The 22,500-nt window shown below is 40.9% G+C and overlaps 2 protein-coding genes and 1 long non-coding RNA gene across 4 annotated transcripts in view; all 3 read right to left on the bottom strand.

Moving 5' to 3' along the window:
- The window catches only part of mpzl3 (myelin protein zero-like 3), a 26,332-nt gene extending 13,868 nt beyond the window's left edge, over positions 1–12,464 (bottom strand). The window contains exon 1 of the mRNA XM_082180292.1: positions 12,277–12,464. Coding sequence (XP_082036418.1) covers positions 12,277–12,334 — 58 coding nt within the window. The 5' untranslated portion in view covers positions 12,335–12,464. The remainder of the gene's footprint in view (positions 1–12,276) is intronic.
- An 873-nt stretch (positions 12,465–13,337) lies between these two features.
- Positions 13,338–22,500, bottom strand: part of LOC309505898 (myelin protein zero-like protein 2) — a 12,304-nt gene continuing 3,141 nt past the window's right edge. The window contains exons 2-5 of one of the 2 annotated variants that reach the window (XR_014208588.1): positions 19,759–19,925; positions 19,033–19,243; positions 16,539–17,016; positions 13,338–16,500 (exon numbers count right to left, since the gene is read on the bottom strand). Coding sequence is in view for 1 of the 2 variants with exons in the window: in XM_082179355.1 (XP_082035481.1) it covers positions 16,847–17,016; positions 19,033–19,243; positions 19,759–19,925 (548 nt within the window). In the remaining variant the exon portion in view is untranslated. Of the gene's footprint in view, positions 17,017–19,032; positions 19,244–19,758; positions 19,926–22,500 lie in introns of both variants that reach the window. The other variant, XM_082179355.1, reaches the window with a different exon arrangement.
- On the bottom strand, positions 21,158–22,262 carry LOC309505899. Its single transcript, XR_014208589.1, has 3 exons — positions 21,433–22,262; positions 21,274–21,326; positions 21,158–21,224 (listed from the first exon to the last, which is right to left on the bottom strand). It is a non-coding gene; the product is annotated as an uncharacterized lncRNA (long non-coding RNA).

The raw sequence follows: 22,500 nt of genomic DNA on the forward strand, positions 1-22,500 counted from the left end.
TCTGTCCATCATCAAAGTGCATCTGTCCATCATCAAAGTGCATCATCAAAGTGCATCTGTCCATCATCAAAGTGCATCTGTCCATCATAAAAGTGCATCTGTCCATCATCAAAGTGCATCTGTCCATCATCAAAGTGCATCTGTCCATCATCAAAGTGCATCTGTCCATCATAAAAGTGCATCTATCCATCATAAAAGTGCATCTGTCCATCATAAAAGTGCATCTGTCTATCATAAGTGCATCTGTCCATCATAAAAGTGCATCTGTCCATCATAAAAGTGCATCTGTCTATCATAAGTCCATCTATCCATCATAAAAGTGCATCTGTCCATCATCAAAGTGCATCTGTCCATCATCAAAGTGCATCTGTCCATCATCAAAGTGCATCTGTCCATCATAAAAGTGCATCTGTCCATCATAAAAGTGCATCTGTCCATCATCAAAGTGCATCTGTCCATCATAAAAGTGCATCTATCCATCATAAAAGTGCATCTGTCCATCATAAAAGTGCATCTGTCTATCATAAGTGCATCTGTCCATCATAAAAGTGCATCTGTCCATCATAAAAGTGCATCTGTCTATCATAAGTCCATCTATCCATCATAAAAGTGCATCTGTCCATCATAAAAGTGCATCTGTCCATCATAAAAGTGCATCTGTCCATCATAAAAGTGCATCTCTGTCCATCATAAAAGTACATCTGTCCATCATAAAAGTGCATCTATCCATCATAAAAGTGCATCTATCCATCATCAAAGTGCATCTGTCCATCATCAAAGTGCATCTGTCCATCATCAAAGTGCATCTATCCATCATCAAAGTGCATCTGTCCATCATCAAAGTGCATCTGTCCATCATCAAAGTGCATCTGTCCATCATCAAAGTGCATCTGGGTCATTATACGAAAACGTGCCATTTCCCACTTTTAATGTTTGATTTTCAAAGTACTGTTTTGAAAATCTTTAAGCCCCTTTTTGGATGAAGTAGATCCTAACATCTCAGGAAAATGTGCCGTGCCATCTCAGGCTATCTTATTTTTTATTTTATTTTTATATAACCAACGTAAATGTGTGTGTTTGGTCAACCCTGTTACCGACATATTAATTACTTTTTGAAAAGGTTTTAAATACATATATAGAACAAATCTGATATACTGTGAAAGATAAACCCCCCCTTGTTACATTAAGAGTGTTTGTGAATTGAGAATATTGTAAGTTTTATTTTTTTTAGTGGATGAATACGTTCATTTCCAAATGACACTCTCCCAGCATCTTCTGTTTTAAGAAAAATGTATGGAAACAAAAATAAAACACCTCAATTCAACTTTGAGTGGATTATTAGCCTCTCTTACTAAACATTTACAATTAGTTGATTGCATTTTTTAAATGATATTAGAATATTATACAAGTAACAGGGTTGACACATCAGTAACAGGGTTGACAACAGTTACCGTATTGGTTATACTGCTTGTTTGAGTTAGAGTTATGGGTGTAATGGAGTCTTAATTGGACATTTAATTCAACATGACTAATCAGCATATTTTGGAGACAGCTCTATTGAGATATTTTAACATAAAAATGATAATATACAGTGGGGAGAACAAGTATTTGATACACTGCTGATATTGCAGGTTTTCCTACTTACAAAGCATGTAGAGGTCTGTAATTTATATCATAGGTACACCTCAACTGTGAGAGACGGAATCTAAAACAAAAATCCAGTAAATCACATTGTATGATTTTTAAATAATTAATTTACATTGTATTGCATGACATAAGTGTTTGATCACCTACCAACCAGTAAGAATTCCGGCTCTCACAGACCTGTTCGTTTTTCTTTAAGAAGCCCTCCTGTTCTCCACTCATTACCTGTATTAACTGCACCTGTTTGAACTCATTACCTGTATAAAAGACACCTGTCCACACACTCAATCAAACAGACTCCAACCTCTCCACAATGGCCAAGACCAGAGAGCTGTGTAAGGACATCAGGGATAAAACTGTAGACCTGCACAAGGCTGGGATGGGCTACAGGACAATAGGCAAGCAGCTTGGTGAGAAGGCAACCACTGTTGGCGCAATTATTAGAAAATGGAAGAAGTTCAAGATGACGGTCAATGTCCCTCGGTCTGGGGCACCATGCAAGATCTCACCTCGTGGGGCATCAATGATCATGAGGAAGGTGAGGGATCAGCCCAGAACTACACGGCAGGACCTGGTCAATGACCTGAAGAGAACTGGGACACAGTCTCAAAGAAAACCATTATTAACACACTATGCCGTCATGGATTAAAATCCTTCAGCGCACGCAAGGTCCCCCTGCTCAAGCCAGCGCATGTCCAGGCCCGTCCGAAGATTGCCAATGACCATCTGGATGATCCAGAGGAGGAATGGGAGAAGGTCATGTGGTCTGATGAGACAAAAATAGAGCTTTTTGGTCTAAACTCCACTCGCCGTGTTTGGAGGAAGAAGAAGGATGAGTACAACCCCAAGAACACCATCCCAACCGTGAAGCATGGAGGTGGAAACATAATTATTTGGGGATGCTTTTCTGCAAAGGGGACAGGACAACTGCACCGTATTGAGGGGAGGATGGATGGGGCCATGTATCGCGAGATCTTAGCCAACAACCTCCTTCCCTCAGTAAGAGCATTGAAGATGGGTCGTGGCTGGGTCTTCCAGCATGACAACGACCCGAAACACACTGCCAGGGCAACTAAGGAGTGGCTCCGTAAGAAGCATCTCAAGCTCCTGGAGTGGCCTAGCCAGTCTCCAGACCTGAACCCAATAGAAAATATTTGGAGGGAGCTGAAAGTCCATATTGCCCAGCGACAGCACCGAAACCTGAAGAATCTGGAGAAAGTCTGTATGGAGGAATGGGCCAGAATCCCTGCTGCAGTGTGTGCAAACCTGGTCAAGAACTACAGGAAATGTATGATCTCTGTAATGGCAAACAAAGGTTTCTGTACCAGATATTAAGTTCTGCTTTTCTGATGTATCAAATACTTATGTCATGTCCTGTAGCTCATCCCAGCCTTGTGCAGGTTTATCCCTGATGTCCTTACACAGCTCTCTGGTCTCGCCATTGTGGAGAGGTTGGAGTCTGTTTGACTGAGTGTGTGGACAGGTGTCTTTTATACAGGTAACGAGTTCAAACAGGTGCAGGTAATACAGGTAATGAGTGGAGAACAGGAGGGCTTCTTAAAGAAAAACGAACAGGTCTGTGAGAGCCGGAATTCTTACTGGTTGGTAGGTGATAAAATACTTATGTCATGCAATAAAATGCAAATTAACTACTTAAAAATCATACAATGTGATTTTCTGGATTTTTGTTTTAGATTCCGTCTCTCACAGTTGAAGTGTACCTATGATAAAAATTACAGACTTCGACATGCTTTGTAAGTGGGAAACTGTATATTATGTAAATACTATTAGTAAGAAAAGTACGTCTGTGAAAATTCTCAGTCATCCAGGTCATAGTTATCCAAGAAGGGTTGGCTCAGGGGTGACAACTCCACAGAGGTTAAATACCTGGCACTCCCCATCAGTCATTTAGAACTGAAGAAACCCCTTGGATGAGAGGCAAAACATCTTCAAATATGAAAGTACCAAGTCCAGTTGCCCTTGATTTAACCTTTCTTGGGTATACAACATGGGTAAGACACACAAAAGCATACTTTCGTCAACCCTGTTACCCTGGAATGGTAACAGGGTTGACGGTAACAGGGTTGACGAAAAATGTTATTGGCGGCCATTACTAGCCATGAGGTATAGGTAATGACACCACATAATGTGCCTTAATGAGAGGCTTAAATGTTGTTATATATGTACATTTTTAAATATGTACAAATCACTTTTTAACGTATGCTTTTCTGGTAACAGGGCTGACACAATGAGCGTGTACCTGTCTTTCAGACATTACATAAACTCAAAGAAAATTCATTTAAAGAAGAGAACACTTACTTGTCTTCTACCATCAACCTCATGAAAGGCAGATGATGTCACTTCCTGGAACTGATGCAACTTTTGGAACAGTCCATTATCTTTAAAGAGGTGTTTTCATAAAAAGTAACAGGGTTGACGAGAACCTAGGGACCCGACTAAATTGTGTTTTTTTTCAATATTTGACACATGTTAAGAATAAAATCCATTCATGACTAATGAACTGACACTTAAGGCTTTATACAAGTATATGTTTTTTTATGATAGTTTGACTTTTTTGGCCTCGATAGCAAGTAGAAGTAGAAAAATCATACTGAGGGACAGGCCATTTTCAACATTTCTGCAAGATGCTTTGCACAAAAATGTGATTAAAATCCTTTAAAAACAAAAGAAACAGAAATTAATTTATTCTTATATTATGAGACATATTATGGAAACTAAATTATTAAATATTTTATTTGTTTTATGGTTTATTAAGATTTACAGAGCTTTTTTTTTTTCTGAGGGACACAAAATGGCACGTTTTCGTATAATGACCCATCTATCCATCATAAAAGTGCATCTATCCATCATAAAAGTGCATCTATCCATCATCAAAGTGCATCTATCCATCATCAAAGTGCATCTGTCCATCATAAAAGTGCATCTATCCATCATCAAAGTGCATCTATCCATCATCAAAGTGCATCTGTCCATCATAAAAGTGCATCTGTCCATCATAAAAGTGCATCTGTCCATCATAAAAGTGCATCTATCCATCATCAAAGTTTACAGAGCTTTTTTTTTTCTGAGGGACACAAAATGGCACGTTTTCGTATAATGACCCATCTATCCATCATAAAAGTGCATCTATCCATCATAAAAGTGCATCTATCCATCATCAAAGTGCATCTATCCATCATCAAAGTGCATCTATCCATCATAAAAGTGCATCTATCCATCATCAAAGTGCATCTATCCATCATCAAAGTGCATCTGTCCATCATAAAAGTGCATCTGTCCATCATCAAAGTGCATCTGTCCATCATCAAAGTGCATCTGTCCATCATAAAAGTGCATCTGTCCATCATCAAAGTGCATCTGTCCATCATAAAAGTGCATCTGTCCATCATAAAAGTGCATCTGTCCATCATAAAAGTGCATCTGTCCATCATAAAGTGCATCTATCCATCATAAAAGTGCATCTGTCCATCATAAGTCCATCTATCCATCATAAAAGTGCATCTGTCCATCATAAAAGTGCATCTATCCATCATAAAAGTGCATCTATCCATCATAAAAGTGCATCTATCCATCATAAAAGTGCATCTGTCCATCATAAAAGTGCATCTATCCATCATAAAAGTGCATCTGTCCATCATAAAAGTGCATCTGTCCATCATAAAAGTGCATCTGTCCATCATAAAAGTGCATCTGTCCATCATAAAAGTGCATCTGTCCATCATAAAAGTGCATCTATCCATCATAAAAGTGCATCTGTCCATCATAAAAGTGCATCTGTCCATCATAAAAGTGCATCTGTCCATCATAAAAGTGCATCTGTCCATCATAAGTCCATCTATCCATCATAAAAGTGCATCTGTCCATCATAAAAGTGCATCTATCCATCATAAAAGTGCATCTATCCATCATAAAAGTGCATCTGTCCATCATAAAAGTGCATCTGTCCATCATAAAAGTGCATCTATCCATCATAAAAGTGCATCTGTCCATCATAAAAGTGCATCTATCCATCATAAAAGTGCATCTGTCCATCATAAAAGTGCATCTGTCCATCATAAAAGTGCATCTGTCCATCATAAAAGTGCATCTATCCATCATAAAAGTGCATCTGTCCATCATAAAAGTGCATCTGTCCATCATAAAAGTGCATCTATCCATCATAAAAGTGCATCTGTCCATCATAAAAGTGCATCTGTCCATCATAAAAGTGCATCTATCCATCATAAAAGTGCATCTGTCCATCATAAAAGTGCATCTGTCCATCATAAAAGTGCATCTGTCCATCATAAAAGTGCATCTGTCCATCATAAGTCCATCTATCCATCATAAAAGTGCATCTGTCCATCATAAAAGTGCATCTATCCATCATAAAAGTCAAGTCAAGTCAAGTCAAGTTTATTTGTATAGCGCTTTTCACAATACAGATTGTATCAAAGCAGCTTCACAGTATTAAATTAAAATAATACAACAAAGTTTGTTTCAAGAGGAATTTATTGATTGATAAAATTAAATTAAATATCCCCAAAATATCCCCAACTGAGCAAGCCAAAGGCAACAGTGGCAAGGAACCGAAAAACTCCATCAAGTGACCTAATGGTGTCCTAAAACTCCATCAGGTGCCTTAATGGAGAAAAAAAAACCTTGGGAGAACCCAGGCTCAGTCGGGGGCCAGTTCTCCTCTGGCATTTATGAGCTAGAGGCCGGATTGTAGTTTGAACTGTAGGATTATATGAATGCCTGGCTGAAGAGATGCGACTTTAATCTAGTTTTAAACTGGGAGAGCGAGTCTGAGCAACGAACAGTATCAGGAAGACTATTCCAGAGTTTTGGAGCCAAATGTGAAAATGCTCTCCCTCCTTTGGTGGTTCTGGATATCCTAGGTATGACCAAAAGCCTTGAATTTAGTGATCTCAAAGAGCGCGATGGATTATAGGGCGATAGAAGATCCGTTAAATAGACTGGAGCTAAGCCGTTTAGGGCTTTATAAGTCAGTAGCAATACCTTGTAATTAATACGGAACTTTATAGGTAACCAATGCAGTGATGATAAAATCGGTGTTATATGATCATATTTTCTTGATCTCGTAAGAACTCTAGCGGCGGCATTTTGGACTAACTGTAGCTTGTTTATTGAGGATGCAGGACAACCAGCTAATAAAGCATTACAGTAATCCAGTCTCGAGGTCATGAATGCATGAACTAACTTTTCTGCATCAGAAACTGATAGCATATTACGCAGCTTAGCAATGTTTCTAAGGTGGAAAAAGGCTGTTTTTGTAACATAAGAAATATGATTTTCAAAAGACAGGTTGCAATCGAGTATAACACCCAGGTCTTTTACTGTAGAGGATAAAGTAACAGGACATCCTATGATGTTAAAGTTGTATTGTGCGAGGTTTTGTGGGCGGTTTTTTGAACCGATAAGTATTACCTCTGTCTTGTCTGGATTTAATAAAAGAAAATTACGCGTCATCCAATCTTTTATATCTTTAACACACTCTGTCAATTTGGAAAATGTAGCGTTTTCATCCGGCCGTGATGAAATATATATTTGAGTGTCATCAGCATAACAATGGAAACTAATTCCATGTTTCCTTATAATATTTCCAAGTGGCATCATATATATTGAAAATAACAGAGGGCCTAATACAGATCCCTGCGGCACTCTGGAGTTATGATCGATTTTTCTCCATTTAAATAGACAAAATGGTAGCGGTCAGATAGGTATGATTTGAACCAGCTTAGTGCTTGTCCTTGAACACCAGTATAATTTTGTAGTCGATCTAAGAGTATTGTGTGATCTATAGTATCGAACGCAGCACTAAGATCAAGTAAAACTAGTATTGAGATACAGCCTTGGTCAGAAGCTAAAAGTAAATCATTTGTGATTTTAACGAGCGCAGTTTCAGTGCTATCTGTCCATCATAAAAGTGCATCTGTCCATCATAAAAGTGCATCTATCCATCATAAAAGTGCATCTGTCCATCATAAAAGTGCATCTATCCATCATAAAAGTGCATCTGTCCATCATAAAAGTGCATCTGTCCATCATAAAAGTGCATCTGTCCATCATAAGTCCATCTATCCATCATAAAAGTGCATCTGTCCATCATAAAAGTGCATCTATCCATCATAAAAGTGCATCTATCCATCATAAAAGTGCATCTGTCCATCATAAAAGTGCATCTGTCCATCATAAAAGTGCATCTGTCCATCATAAAAGTGCATCTGTCTATCATAAGTCCATCTGTCCATCATAAAAGTGCATCTGTCCATCATAAAAGTGCATCTGTCCATCATAAAAGTGCATCTGTCCATCATAAAAGTAGAGCTGAAACAACTAATCGAAGAAAAAAGCGGAAGATAAAACTAATCGAACGAAGCAGCATTCGGCAGTTTAGGATATCACACAAGATTTGTCAACAAAGAAAACATTTCATCACTGGAGAGTTTATTTTTCGACACCATCGATTTTGATTAATATGCGCGAGGGAGAGAGAGAGCAAGACAGCTCTCTCTCTCTCTCTCTCTCTCTCTCTCTCTCTCTCTCCTCTCTCTCTCTCTCTCTCTCTCTCTCTCTCTCTCTCTCTCTCTCTCTCTCTCTCTCTCTCTCTCTCTCTCTCTCTCTCTCTCTCTCTCTCTCTCTCTCTCTCTCTCTCTCTCTCTCTCTCTCTCTCTCTCTCTCTCTCTCTCTCTCTCTCTCTCTCTCTCTCTCTCTCTCTCTCTCTCTCTCTCTCTCTCTCTCTCTCTCTCTCTCTCTCTCTCTCTCTCTCTCTCTCTCTCTCTCCTCTCTCTCTCTCTCTCTCTCTCTCTCTCATGCCCTGTCAAGCGCGCCCTGTTAAACTGACAGGACTTAAAAACACATGCAAATGATACACTTTCACTCTATGATGGTTAAACTCTGCAATTAATCATTTTTCTCGGAACTAATGTTTTGGTAGGAACGAAAGTTTACATCGTATGTTTCTCCGGAATCAGCCAGCGCGAAGGACGTCTATATTCCGATTGGTTGCTGGCGTTTGCCGCTGAACCGCGTCATAGCTCATTACCATAAAGTTGAGCTACTTTCAACTTTCTGATTGATTTCCCAGCATAAGCTATAAAGCTGTTTCCCAGGTATAAGCTGTGTGTTTCCAGGAAAAAATAAAATAAAATGCAATTTACTGCAACTGTATTCTGTTTTATTCTTATTCTTCGTGAAAATATGTTCTGCTAGATTCCTTAATAAGCTTTGTTCGGGATGTTAAACTACTTTAGGAGCCCAAAGGACTGCCATGGTGAAAACATTATTTGAAATCTCCTTGTGAAATTTGCTAGAGTACGTATGGGTCAGTGTTTTGATTGCAGAAGAGTTCGACAAAGGATTACTAACACATAAAACACAACTCCAGGTATGTTTTTGATGAGGATATGACAATGCAAAATGGTTAAAGGAGTCATGAACTGGATTGTTTTATTATTTTATAATGTTGCCTGGGGTGCCCTTATAATGTTAGTATGATTTTTACATCAAAAATTGTCATAATTTATAAATAAAAGCCATTTTTCCAAGCCTGATTTCAGCCTCAGATTTGAACGCTCTGTTTTAAGGGGCGTGTCTGCTGTGAGACTGCAGTGCAAACGCCCACTGCTGTGATTGGCTGACATGCTTGCATATGAAATAGCTAGTAGTATTACATGAACTCTGTCGAAAACTTTTACTACGTTTTTACTATTACAGCTATCGAGATTAACAAATCGTGAAAAGTACCGTTTAAAGCATTATATTTAAATCTATTCCATCACATGAAAGGTTGCAGCATGATGAGCACTGATGAGCAGAAGACAGACAGTCTGTTGATCGCGTGAATAAAGATCTTATCATTGCAACGCAATTTTTGTAAAATGTTTAGCACAGACACCTAAGCCAGTGGGAAGGGTTGTAGGAACCGCATCATTAAAAATGAATTTAATCCACTGGTCCCTGATAGCTTGGTCCGTTCTTGGGAGAGAAAAAACATTTCCATGTTGATTCTGGCAGTCAACAACAGAGCAACTCACGTGTGCACCACGTTTCTGCATCTTTCACGACTGAATATGAGGGGGAGAGGGTCAGGGCGGGCTTCCTGCAGCATAGGTCTGCGGTGTCCATATATGGTATATCCTGCGCCGTCTTGACGTCAAGTCGGCGCAGAAGTGAACATCTCGTATTTGAGTGTGCGTGCACGTGGGCTGGTTGACGAACCCAGGGGTAAACAAACGCTTCACTTTTAAATATCGGCTTCCCGGCCAGTGTATAATCGTTAGGCAATCATAACATACATTGATTCTCGTGGAAAAGTGAAAATTACAGGTCATGACTCCTTTAAAATCTCAAAAAAGTCTATGTTGAATGATAAAGACCCTTTGTTAATAATTTACTTGGAAAAAATGGGCAAAACTAAAATATAAGTACATAAACCGATTAATCGTAAAAATAACCGTCAGATTAATCGATTATCAAAATAATCGTTAGTTGCAGCCCTACATAAAAGTGCATCTATCCATCATAAAAGTGCATCTATCCATCATAAAAGTGCATCTGTCCATCATAAAATGACACTTTTATGATGGATAGATGCACTTTTATGATGGACAGATGCACTTTTATGGACTTGAACAGAAACGGCCATTCACTGCCATTATAAAGCTTGGAAGAGCCATGCCATGTTTGAATATAACTCAGATTGTGTTCGTCTGACAGAAGAGTGTCATATACACTAGGATGAGTTGAGGGAGAGTAAATCATGGTAAATAATGGTCATCTCTGGGTGAACTATCCCTTTAACTGTGGCTCGTTCGAACCAAGAGCCATATAAATATATTAGATCGTTCTGATTATCACGAGCGCTGCAGTTCTGTGTGTGTGTGTGAAGAGCTCAGGTCATTAGTGTAGAGCGCTCGACTGTAGACGGTCCAGCACATGAAGTAGATCTCTGTCATATCTCATATTCAGTTCCTCAGAATAATGAAAATCATAAACTGACAAACTCATAATCAAACACAGGAGTGGTTTATCAGTGACTGATGAGAAACACTATAAACTACACCCGTACAGTTATGTAATCAGAGCCGGTTGCAGAAACACAATCACTGCGTTGTGATATGATAACTAAGCAGATTAGAGGTAATCAGTCTTACTTCTCAGATTCAAAGAAGCAAATTACAGTTTAAGTTAAAGTTATGACCAGTCTTGAGGACAAAAAGATGCAACCGGCCACTACACACTACACACTGCACACTGGTCTACACACTACACACTGGTCTACACACTACACACTGGTCTACACACTACACACTGCACACTACACACTGGTCTACACACTGCACACTGCACACTACACACTGGTCTACACACTACACACTACAAACTGGTCTACACACTACACACTACACACTGGTCTACACACTACACACTACACACTGGTCTACACACTACACACTGGTCTACACACTACACACTACACACTGGTCTAAACACTACACACTACACACTGGTCTACACACTACACACTACACACTACACACTGGTCTACACACTACACACTACACACTGGTCTACACACTACACACTACACACTGGTCTACACACTACACACTACATGACTGATGACTTTAGAAAGACAGCATCAATTTATGATTACACAGAGAGATCGGTCTATTAGTGAAACCTGCTGACTTCAGCGATCTGCATTATATACCAACGGTCACAGTCCAAAAATGGGGGAAAAGCACTTCTTGAGTTCCTTCAAGAAACAACAAATGTATCTCGTTTCTCACTATCAAAACAAGTGCGTACAACACTCCTGTCTGAGTGCCAGAAACACACTGAAAACGGTCAAGCTGAGGCACATTAACTCACATTAGGTCTTCAAATATTGTAAACTGGTCAAATTCAACTATATGAACACCGAGCCGCATCGAGATCTCCATATCTCTGGGACTGGACCATACAGAGCCTTTAAAATGAAGATTACAGAAGGACAGTTTGTTAAGAATCTGTCATTCTTCTTGAGTTAGAGGCAAACCTTGGAAAAACAATATAAATGGCGCTCAGATATTGTCATTTTGACTCTACAAAACAGTGGATTACTCAGTAAATATATAATATATACATCCATGACATTTAATATTTTGGCTTTCTTCCGCTTGAGTAACAATAACAATGACTAACAATGACAAATAAGTTTAAATAAGGGAACAAACACCAGACAGAACACTTTACAACAAGCTTGCGTTTGTTAACACAATAACCTTTATTAGTGAACAATAACTAACAATGACAAATACTTCTGAAGCATATATGCTAATCTTAGTTCATGTGAATTCCAACATTAAAGCTGACTGTAAAGTGTTGACTAGATGTTGAGGAGGTCACGCTGTAACAGCGAATGTTACGTGTAATGTTTACGGCCGATGATTGACAGGCTATTTTCACACACAACAGAAAGTAAAACACACTCAACGGATCTCAAATGACAGCAGGTTATAGATTTAAAGTCTTTCAGAAACAAAAACCACCTTAAAAAAAAACAGATGTGTATCAAATATGTTGAAACTGTCCGAAAGTGAGCGAAGAAACAGCGAAACTCACCGAACGCGACGCACACACACGACACGACTCCTTTACACGAGCTTCTCTTTACATCCATGACACACGACAGGCATATATGATCACATACGAGAGATTATGAGCGGTTATTAGAGCAGATATAAGCCTCGTTATGGCTCTGGTGTGTGACTGTCCTCCATGTTTGAGAGTGTTTGATGTACCTGCTCAACAGGTGAAACAGGAAGTTCAGACACAGGCTCTGAAAACACGCCAAAATCACGATTAATCTCTCAAAACCTCTTATTAAACTATCAAAACTCTATTTAAAACAAGTGCAGGAATGCATGTATTATTAATATATCTGTCATTTATTATTATTAATATAGGCTATCAGCCGTGATGAGTGTGATATAAACTCTCTTTCTGACATAAGGGTTTTTATATCAGATTATAGTAACATTTAATTGAAATTTCATTAAATCAGTTTAATCTCCGCTATCTGAGGTAAAGTTACTCAGATGTCATTAGTGTCGTGTGAATATCACGTGCTCTTTAAAATTAAAGACTCTTATTGTGCTTTTGGTTTATTCTGAGATGAAGTTTAGATTGTTTCATATTAAGAGAGATTAGCTTTATGTAAAGGACTGGAATAATGAACATCTGTTGTCATTAATAACGACCGTGAAACAGTTTCTCGAGGTGGCGCTGCATTATAATGTCACTGCGTTTTTTATTTTCACCCCAAAAAAGTAGACTAATTTAAATATGATGCCACGCATTTTATCTCTGAAGTAAAACTAGAAATTCCCCCGAACAATTCCCTATAAAATGATTTTAAACTCCTATTCCAGTATTCCAGTAATCTGATCCATCCTGAGAGGGACTGGGGAAAGTGGGTCATGTGACCGGTGACACGTGACAGAGACGGGTTTAGCAGCGCCTGCGCACTAGAGGGCGCTGATGTGTGTGTGTGTGTGTGTGTGTGTGTGTGTGTGTGTGTGTGTGTGTGTGTGTGTGTGTGTGTGTGTGTGTGTGTGTGTGTGTGTGTGTGTGTGTGTGTGTGTGTGTGTGTGTGTTACATGGCAGATTATGAGCATGACATGATTTCTTAGTGTTTATTTTTTCATGATAAAACTCAAGAACAGAAATGCAAATAACATGAAATGACACAATAAAACCTGCTCTTTAATGTACATTCACTGACAAACATTGGTGTGTGTGTGTGTGTGTGTGTGTGTGTGTGTGTGTGTGTGTGTGTGTGTGTGTGTGTGTGTGTGTGTGTGTGTGTGTGTGTGTGTGTGTGTGTCCTCTACAAAACAGTGTTTTTTAAAGAAAGATTCAGCATTCATTCATATTCAACTAATATCTCAGCTGCGTGTTTGTTTAGGAATAGCGCTCAACCAGAATGTCTTGTAATGCCCAATGCGGAACTATTGCTTCACACATAAAAGTCATTATTTTAAATATATATATTTTGTAAATTGTGGTCAAGTATTTTTACAAAAAAAAAACTACTACCTTGACTGGAATATGCTCAATTTGCACTGCCGACTGTTATTTACAGTACCGACTGTTTACATACATTTGCAATACTGTACTTTAACTGTAATATGCAATTACTTCCACTGCACTTTCACTCGGATAGCTTCTGTCCAAACTTTACTTGCACTACTTTAAATCCATTGTTATACTGCTCATTTTAGCCTAACTTATACATATATCTATTTGTAAAATTCTGTTTATAGTAATAGCCATCTGTATATGAAAATGAACCATGCTTTTACTATAGTAAAAGTGTAGTAACCATGTTTCTTTGGTTGGACTGATAAAGTTAACATTTGTACAGCCACAGTATTACTACAAATAAGTCAGACAGAAACATCAAAAGAAATACATAAAAAAGACACTTGCATGACACTGTACTAGAGCCTTTTTATTTATTGTTTTGTAGCCTGAGGCGCTCAGTATCTTCATCGGACCCTACAAGATAAACACGGTACTTTTTTGGCACAACATAAACCCATTAATATTACGAGACAATAAAATATAACTTTAATTAGGGTTAAACATTTGAATTCTTACACTTAAAAACTGAGGGCGCATCTCTGCTGCTGCATCCGACTGCCATGTCTACATCACCACCATCACCACAAAGCTCCTCCCTCCCGCACGCAATGGGTTGTGGGTAATATTAGCCGTTAGAGTGTGCATTGATCTGCACTTCGAATTCTAACCGGAAATAGTAGACCATCCGGGTATCTTTGGAATACTCATTTCAACATACTACGATTTGGGACGTACTAATTCTAGTTTCGCATACTATTTAGGACGGATAGTATGCGAATTGGGACCAAGCGGCAACATTCTGATCTGAAAAATGAATCCTACCCGGAAGTGCGAAAAACTGCAATACATCGAAAATCCGCTAGGGGAAGGTCCCAAAAGGGAGCAAATGTCCATACACCCCCATGTTAAAATGTCCGTTTTCACAGCATAAATTCATGTTTTTACAGGTTGGTCCCATGGACTTTTATTGTATTTTTCGATAGGTTCCGAGTGCCTGACAACCATGAGGGCTGTGAATTTTTTTCTAACTCGTTAGTTTAGATTGTATTTAGATATAAAATGTATGACAATAAGGGCGTGGTTAACTTTGATTGACAGCTTGATTGACAGCTGAGAAGGCAGCGCCACGGAGAATGACAACATAAGAAGCGCCATTTTTTAATACAGTTGACATATAATACTACTGTTTCTGTATCATGAAATGTCAAGTCAAGTCGTTTATTTGTATAGCACTTTTCACAATACAGATTGTATCAAAGCAGCTTCACAGTATTAAATTAAAATAATACAACAAAGTTTGTTTCAAGAGGAATTTATTGATTGATAAAATTAAATTAAATATCCCCAAAATATCCCCAACTGAGCAAGCCAAAGGCAACAGTGGCAAGGAACTGAAAAACTCCATAAAAAAATTTAGTTTTAAGAGTTTTTCAGGCGAGAATGTAGTTGTTTAAAGCTCAAATCTGTGGTTTATTTATAAAGATTTATGAAAATTGTATCCAGTTGTGAGATCCAGCGATGACCGGGCGCTCGGCGTTCATGTACCCCGCCTGGAACAGCCTTTCCTCGGCAGTCGTTCTGGCGTTTGCCGCTGACTCTGACGTCTCTGTAGTGGTTAAACATGAGATATAATTCATCTTGTGTATATCTAATGGGCGATTTTTGGTCTTGTGAATCTATTATTTGGTCCCTGGGCAATCGTTTTGGCTGTGGGGAAGTTTCATAACTTTATAAGTTATTTAACTTTACCGTTGTATGGTTAGACTAGAGCGCTGACTTTGTATGTTTGACTGAATTGTTTGCTTTATTTGTATAGCTTCTTGTACCTTTTACTTATACTTTTATAATGGCTAATATTGATAAAAGTGAAATGTAACAAAAAGAGACTGGGTTGAGTTTTGTCATTTTAAATTTTAATACAACGAAGATGATCTGTAAAGGTGTTTACTGCAAAATCTGTTGTTTAGTACAAATGCACATAGTCTATGGGTGACGTCACAGACGCTTTGTCCATATTTTTTACAGTCTATGATTGGGACTCAGCATAAGTGTTAAACTTTCTTCTCCTGCATCCTCTTCTTCTGTTATCCAGAACAGCAGCAGCTGAAAGGTTTGTTTGAGCGGCGCCCTCTAGTGGACACTACTGTACTCTACTGTACTCTATTGTACACTACTGTACTCTACTGTACTCTATTGTACACTACTGTACAGGAGTAAATCTGCATTTCCTTCAGCCTGAGGATTATTATTTCACTTCTGGTGTGAAAGGGTCTTTACATTTGCCCAAAAATAAAAAAAAATTGTTATAAAAAACAAGCCCAGCCCAGGTGAAAAAAGTAACGCAAACGTAACGCATTACTTTTCTAAAAAAGTAACTAAGTAATGCGATTCGTTACATTTTTTGAGGGAGTAACGCAATATTGTATGCGTAAAAAATGAGTAAAGAGCATTTGCAGTAGCAGGACCGAAGCTCTGGAATAGTTTGCCCCTGCACTCAAACCCTTGCTATTTTTAAATTGAATCTCAAAACTCACTACTACAGTTTGGCATTTGACGCTATGTGAGAGTATTGTTTTATTGTTTTGTTTTTTATTCCTTTTATTTTAAGTCATGTTGGTTGTTTGCATTATTGATAAAGGATATGTGTGTACAGCACTTTGTTAAAGACCTGTTGTTTTTAAAAAGTGCTATATAAATAAACTTTGACTTGACTTGACTTGACTATTGCAATGCATTACTTTTCTAAAAAAGTAACTAAGTTACGCAATTCGTTACTTTTTAAGGGAGTAACGCAATATTGTAACGCATATCTTTTCAAAGTAACTTTTCCCAGCACTGCTAAAGAGTTATAGATGAAGAAACCCAACTCCAGAAAACTGTCAATCACTGAGAAATCAGGACGTCTGAGTGAAACCACATGAACCTGTTTGATTACTAGTTGCTGGTGCGTTTGCTGGCAGTCTTTGTGTGTGAGTATGTGAGGTGAAATGATTTGAGAAGCAAAGCTCATCCGATCTCTCCGAGCGAACGGCGTTCCCTCCGGATCTCACCAGCCCGTCAGGACCTTCTGCTCTTGTCTGAGGATGTTGTGGTTCTGCTCCGGGTTCCTCCGTCTGAGACAGCGACGCACGGACACAACCATCATCACCACCAGGAGAACCAACAGAACAGCGCCTCCAGTGGCCACACAGAGAATCACAATCTCAGAGAGCGAGGCTGAAACAACACGGAGATCATGTGAACGAACGACTTGCACCTGCAAACACAAACTCTCAGGCCGAGTCTACATTAAAACACATTAAAAATATAGACTGTATAAAAATATGGATGTAGTGTCCCGTGACGTCACTCGTAGTGTTTCTGAAGAGCGTTTTTTGAAGCCCAAAGTGGGCGGAGCCGGCCGTCGCCATCTTGGCAGCGTCACTCCCGGATAAACAAAAATGTGCAGCGAGGCGGATTAGCTGAGGTGACGTGACGCTAACAGACAGCAGACAAACGGCAAGCAGTGACATCAGCGGCAATCCACCTGTCAATCAAGTGGCCACACCCTTAATTATGCAGAATTTTAAGGCTTAATAGAATATAAACGGATGAGTTATTAAAAAATTCACCCCCCTCACAGTCGCCATAAACAGCAAAATTAAATATATAGACCAAAACCACTTTTAGTACTAGGCTGTAAACACATTTTTTTCAGCTGTAAAGTTAGGCATTTTAACATGGGGGTTTATGGGATTGACTCTCTTTTGCAGCCTGTCTCTAGTGGCCAGTCAATGAACTGCAGTTTGAGTCTCTTCCGTGTTGGATTCACGAGAGAGACAGGGAGGCTGCCACTCGATTAAAACATTTGAAAACATGTTCCACTACGATTTGTCCTTCCTTCACACTGAGATGTGGTGTTGTCCTGCGAAGATGTATTTTTGAAGACACACATATTGCGCAGTAATATGATTTTAGCATTTATCGACATTTCAGTGTGGACGATAAACTTTTGGAAAACACTTAAAAATGCTACTCAGCTAATAGGGAACGTTCTCAGAAGTTTAGCTAACATTCTGACAAGGTTCTCTCAAAATTATGAACAAACACTCTTCCAGTAACAATAATAGAACATTAGTTCAAAGTTATTATTAAACACCTTCATCTGGTGTTTAATAATGTTCTCAAAATGTTAGCACAAAAACTTTATTTATACATCATTCATGAAATGTTTTAGTTGAACGTTCGTCTAACAGTTCTTCCTACTTGTTTCAGAACATTCAGAGTCAGAGAACATTCTAAATTTACGGTCCCATGATGTTTGCAGAATTATACAATAGAATGTTCCCTTAACAAAGAAAGGTTTTTAAAACATGAACGTTTTGAACGTTTAGAGAACATTCAGAAATAACATTTCATAACTTATTGGGAATGTAAGCCATACATTTTTAGAACATATTAATGTTAGCTGAGGGAGTGTGTATGGAGAGCATGAGTGGTGCTCACTGCAGAGCCAAATGACTCGGACTAGTTCAAGCTCAACCCATGACATCCAGATAGGCGGAGCCGGACTAGTTCAAGCTCAACCCATGACGTCCAGAGAGGTGGAGCCGGACTAGTTCAAGCTCAACCCATGACGTCCAGAGAGATGGAGCCGGACTAGTTCAAGCTCAACCCATGACGTCCAGAGAGGTGGAGCCGGTCTAGTTCAAGCTCAACCCATGACGTCCAGAGAGTTGGAGCCGGACTAGTTCAAGCTCATCCCATGACGTCCAGAGAGGAGGAGCCGGACTAGTTCAAGCTCAACCCATGACGTCTAGAAAGGTGGAGCCAGTCTAGTTCAAGCTCAACCCATGACATCCAGAGAGGTGAAGCTGGACTAGTTTAAGGCCAACCCATGACGTCCAGAGAGGTGGAGCCGGACTAGTTCAAGCTCAACCCATGACGGCCAGTGAGGTGAAGATGGACTAGTTTAAGGCCAACCCATGACGTCCAGAGAGGTGGAGCCGGACTAGTTCGAGCTCATCCCATGATGTCCAGAGAGGAGGAGCCGGACTAGTTCAAGCTCAACCCATGACGTCCAGAGAGGTGGAGCTGGACTAGTTCAAGCTCATCCCATGACGTCCAGAGAGGAGGAGCCGGACTAGTTCAAGCTCATCCCATGACGTCCAGAGAGGAGGAGCCGGACTAGTTCAAGCTCAACCCATGACATCCAGAAAGGTGGAGCCGGACTGAACGAAAGCTAATGCTCACCTGTAGTGACGACTCGTAGACGCACCTCACCAACATTCCCGTGCACGTCTGGCGGGTTTTTCACCTGACAGCTGAACGTCCCGTTGAAACTAAACGGCACTTTCCGCAGCACTACAGAAGCGTCGCGTCCACTGACGTCTCCGGCCCACTCCACCTTCCTTCTGAAGCGGCCCTCCAGCGGAGCATAGGGCTTCTCATGGTAATAAAACACCTGATCCGAGAGACAGTGAGAATCAAGCACAGAAGGAAACACAAAGTCAAGTCACCTTCATTTATACAGCACGTTTAACAATACACATTGTTTCACAGCAGCTTTACAGTGATAATAGGAGATTACAGTAACAGAGATTAGGCTTTACAGCAGATCTAGAATAAAGTTATTGTCCAGCTGAACTAATGTGATTGATTCACTTCCGTTGTAAAGATCATTAGTTATTAACTTAGGGGCCGCTAACACACACCGTTCTCACAGAAAACAGAAAACGTTTAATGCGCTCCGGCTCATGCGCACGACAGCAGTGTTTGCGGCTCGAGAGCAAATTACTTATCTGGCCTCGTAATACAGCATTTTTAGTCACTTCCGTGTATCCATGCGACCTGGAATCATTCTGATAAGGTTTAATCTGTGCAGAGGTGAAGGAGGCCTTCACAGGGGAGAGACTAGTGGACACACACACACACACACACACACACACACACACACACGTGTGGTCCAGCGCGTCTCACCGTCTCCTCATGTCCGGGACCGATCGGCCTGAAGCTCCAGGACACCGTGACACTCGACACTCGGATCGCAGACGAACTCTGGAAGGAGCATTTCAGACGCACGTCTGTCCCGTTAACAGCCTTCACTTCCCCAGCCGTGAACACACGCATCCCCGACACACACACACCTGCAGAAACACACACTCTCATCAGAACACACACACACACACCTGCAGAAACACACACTCTCATCAGAACACACACACACACCCCTGCAGAAACACACACTCTCATCAGAACACACACACACACACCTGCAGAAACACACACTCTCATCAGAACACACACATCCCCGACACACACACACCTGCAGAAACACACACTCTCATCAGAACACACACACACACACCTGCAGAAACACACACTCTCATCAGAACACACACACACACACCTGCAGAAACACACACTCTCATCAGAACACACGCATCCCCGACACACACACACCTGCAGAAACACACACTCTCATCAGAACACACACATCCCCGACACACACACACCTGCAGAAACACACACTCTCATCAGAACACACGCATCCCCGACACACACACACCTGCAGAAACACACACTCTCATCAGAACACACACACACACCCCTGCAGAAACACACACTCTCATCAGAACACACGCATCCCCGACACACACACACCTGCAGAAACACACACTCTCATCAGAACACACACACACACCCCTGCAGAAACACAGACTCTCATCAGAACACACACACACCCCTGCAGAAACACACACTCTCATCAGAACACACGCATCCCCGACACACACACACCTGCAGAAACACACACTCTCATCAGAACACACGCATCCCCGACACACACACACCTGCAGAAACACAGACTCTCATCAGAACACACGCATCCCCGACACACACACACCTGCAGAAACACACACTCTCATCAGAACACACACACACACCCCTGCAGAAACACAGACTCTCATCAGAACACACACACACACACCTGCAGAAACACACACTCTCATCAGAACACACACACACACACACACCTGCAGAAACACACACTCTCATCAGAACACACACATCCCCGACACACACACACCTGCAGAAACACACACTCTCATCAGAACACACACATCCCCGACACACACACACCTGCAGAAACACACACTCTCATCAGAACACACACACACACACCTGCAGAAACACACACTCTCATCAGAACACACACACACACACACACACACACACCTGCAGAAACACACACTCTCATCAGAACACACACATCCCCGACACACACACACCTGCAGAAACACACACTCTCATCAGAACACACACATCCCCGACACACACACACCTGCAGAAACACACACTCTCATCAGAACACACACACACACACACACACACCTGCAGAAACACACACTCTCATCAGAACACACACATCCCCGACACACACACACCTGCAGAAACACACACTCTCATCAGAACACATCCCCGACACACACACACCTGCAGAAACACACACTCTCATCAGAACACACACATCCCCGACACACACACACCTGCAGAAACACACACTCTCATCAGAACACACACACACACACACACACACACACACACACCTGCAGAAACACACACTCTCATCAGAACACACACACACACACACACACCTGCAGAAACACACACTCTCATCAGAACACACACATCCCCGACACACACACACACCTGCAGAAACACACACTCTCATCAGAACACACACATCCCGACACACACACACCTGCAGAAACACACACTCTCATCAGAACACACACACACACACACACACACACCTGCAGAAACACACACTCTCATCAGAACACACACACACACACACACACACACACACACGCCTGCAGAAACACACACTCTCATCAGAACACACACATCCCCGATACACACACACACACGCCTGCAGAAACACACACTATCATCAGAACACATGCATCCCCGACACACACACACACACACACACACACACACAGAACTCAGTAGATATTTGCCTGGTTTTGTCCGTCCTTCTGTTAGACTGTCTCACACATGAATTATGTTGAATATCTGTCAGCTGTTAAATTTAACTACACAATTAGATAATACCAGTTTAGCTCAACCAATCACCAAGCAATGCTTCATTTTGTTCAGTCTGTGTGTAAAAAGAGCATTAGCAATTAAAGACAAAACACTTGATCAGCTCAAAGTGTCCGAAAAATAAATGTGGAATATTTTTCCTTGTAATTATGTATGGTTTGCAAAAATGGGAACTGCTGCTTCTGTGTGTAGATGAGAGAAGCAAAGTGTGTGTGTGTTGTGCTCACGCTCCATTATGGCCAAGCATTCGCCCTTAAAATAGCATCTGAACGCGCTTCTGACTTTAGACGAGGTTTCTCCTGGTCAGTGGCGGAATTGTTTTCTGAAACTGCAAAATAGCACCAGGGAACGTTTGCGCCGGAACACGCCTCCTCTTTCCCTGATCCGCCCCCGGGAGCGCAAGTTCATTCCCTAATTTACCGACGTGTGTCTGTGGAGGGAAGAGTCCGCTGTGGGTCTGTGGAGGGAAGAGTCCGCTGTGCGTCTGTGGAGGGAAGAGTCCGCTGTGGGTCTGTGGAGGGAAGAGTCCGCTGTGCGTCTGTGGAGGGAAGAGTCCGCTGTGGGTCTGTGCAGGGAAGAGTCCGCTGTGTGTCTGTGGAGGGAAGAGTCCGC

Source organism: Leuciscus leuciscus (genome assembly GCF_965113295.1).
Source record: "Leuciscus leuciscus genome assembly, chromosome: 9".
Taxonomy (NCBI): domain Eukaryota; kingdom Metazoa; phylum Chordata; class Actinopteri; order Cypriniformes; family Leuciscidae; genus Leuciscus; species Leuciscus leuciscus.